The sequence below is a fragment of the Penaeus monodon genome, chromosome 23, assembly GCF_015228065.2.
Source record: "Penaeus monodon isolate SGIC_2016 chromosome 23, NSTDA_Pmon_1, whole genome shotgun sequence".
NCBI classification, from domain to species: Eukaryota; Metazoa; Arthropoda; class Malacostraca; order Decapoda; family Penaeidae; genus Penaeus; species Penaeus monodon.
Genome location: NC_051408.1, coordinates 39,307,613 through 39,309,262, shown reverse-complemented (window position 1 = coordinate 39,309,262; position 1,650 = coordinate 39,307,613). Strand labels below are relative to the sequence as shown.

Genomic DNA, 1,650 nt, shown 5'->3' with positions numbered 1-1,650 from the left:
CTTCAGAAGTGATCCTCACAGAAGGGGATATATTTGTAAAACAAACTTGAAAGATTGTTAAATGTATTCGGTGCTTTTCATTACATCTTCTAAGTAGAGAATTTACTCTACTCAGGCGACCGAGTTCATCTTACTTTCCGTAGCTGCCGCGTCCTCTTCCTCCGCCGAATCCGCTGCCGCCGAAACCTCCGCTGCTGCTGCCGAATCCACCGCCACCGAATCCACCACCTCCGCTGCCGCCTCCAAATCCACCGCCACCGAATCCACCGCCACCGAATCCACCGCCACCGAATCCACTTCCACCTCCGGACAGCCTTCCGGTGCCGATCAGAATTCCACTGCTTACGCTCCCACCTCCACCTCGGCCTCCACTTCCACCATATCCACCACTGCCTCGGCCGCCGCCGAATCCACCTCCTCTGCCTCCAAATCCACCACCACTGCCTCCAAATCCTCCACTGCCTCCAAATCCTCCTCCACCTCCACCAAATCTGTGTCCACCGAATCCTCCTCCTCCTCCTCTTCCACCACCGCCGAATCCACCTCCGCCTCCGCCTCCTCTACCGCCTCCACCATAGCTTCCACCAGCTGCTGCCACATACGCCATGGCTACCACAGCCACAGTCACAAGCTGAAAAATAAATTAATAAAAAATACTTAAAGCTGTTGTTTCACCATAACAATATCGAAGATTTGCTTTACTATTTACCATCATAACAAATCATTCAAAAATGACATCTTTTTTATGTTCATTATTACAACCGCCATTATTTCCTTGCTATCAGCAAGTCTAAAATCTAACTTAATCACCCAACACCGAAAGCAACAGGTTGCTCACAATAAGGCGATTCATGATGCCTGAAAGCGTCTTCCACTGCTGCAGGAGACGAGATGCGACCGAGTGTGGCTGGACAGCGCCCGTCCCTCCATTTATACACCGGCACCGCCACTCGTGGCACCTTGAGGCACCAGTCGTAGACACTGACACCTTTTCCGAAAGACATTTTGGGAAATATTTCGCTATAAGTTTAGATTTGGTTAAAACTTAGTATTCAAGCTTCATAACTTATGATAATAATTGTTCGTTTGACACTTATACATTTACCATCATATATCTTCAATGAAAAATAAAAATGTCAACAGTTTGCTATTGACATGTATTTGTGCACCAGTTATTGGTTGAGTCTATATAATATTATATTATGTTTACTGCATTTTTAAAATTACATGTAAAATGGAACACGCATTACGCACCATTCACTTTGAAAAAAAATGTCTGCATGTAAGCTTTAAGGTGTAATTTATATTAATCGTGTACATTCTAAACCATTTCATGCTTTAACAAAGTCAGGTATTTTACATATATGGTGTCAAGTTTAGGCTTAATCTGTCTGTCTTAAGAATAACAACATTAGTAAAGGTTTATGATATTTTGCTCTTTAACTAAACTTGGTAAAAATAGTAAACATAAGGGAAACAATTCTTTGCTTATGCCAGAGATGTATTCCAGGGATTCCAAGTTGTGGTGATGTGTGTGTGTTTCATGGTGGTGCTTATGTCCTATTACTTATATTTCTAAATTTATATACAGAAACGTGTATAACACATGTTTATGCAATTGAACATAAAACGCAGTAACCAGAACACTTC

The 1,650-nt window shown here is 42.7% G+C and overlaps 1 protein-coding gene across 1 annotated transcript in view; it reads left to right on the top strand.

The window, feature by feature from the left end:
- Window positions 1-667, top strand: part of LOC119588256 (uncharacterized protein DDB_G0271670-like) — a 2,435-nt gene extending 1,768 nt beyond the window's left edge. Inside the window, exon 2 of the mRNA XM_037936952.1 lies at window positions 98-667. Coding sequence (XP_037792880.1) covers window positions 98-661 — 564 coding nt within the window. The 3' untranslated portion in view covers window positions 662-667. The remainder of the gene's footprint in view (window positions 1-97) is intronic.
- The last annotated feature ends 983 nt before the right edge of the window (window positions 668-1,650 follow it).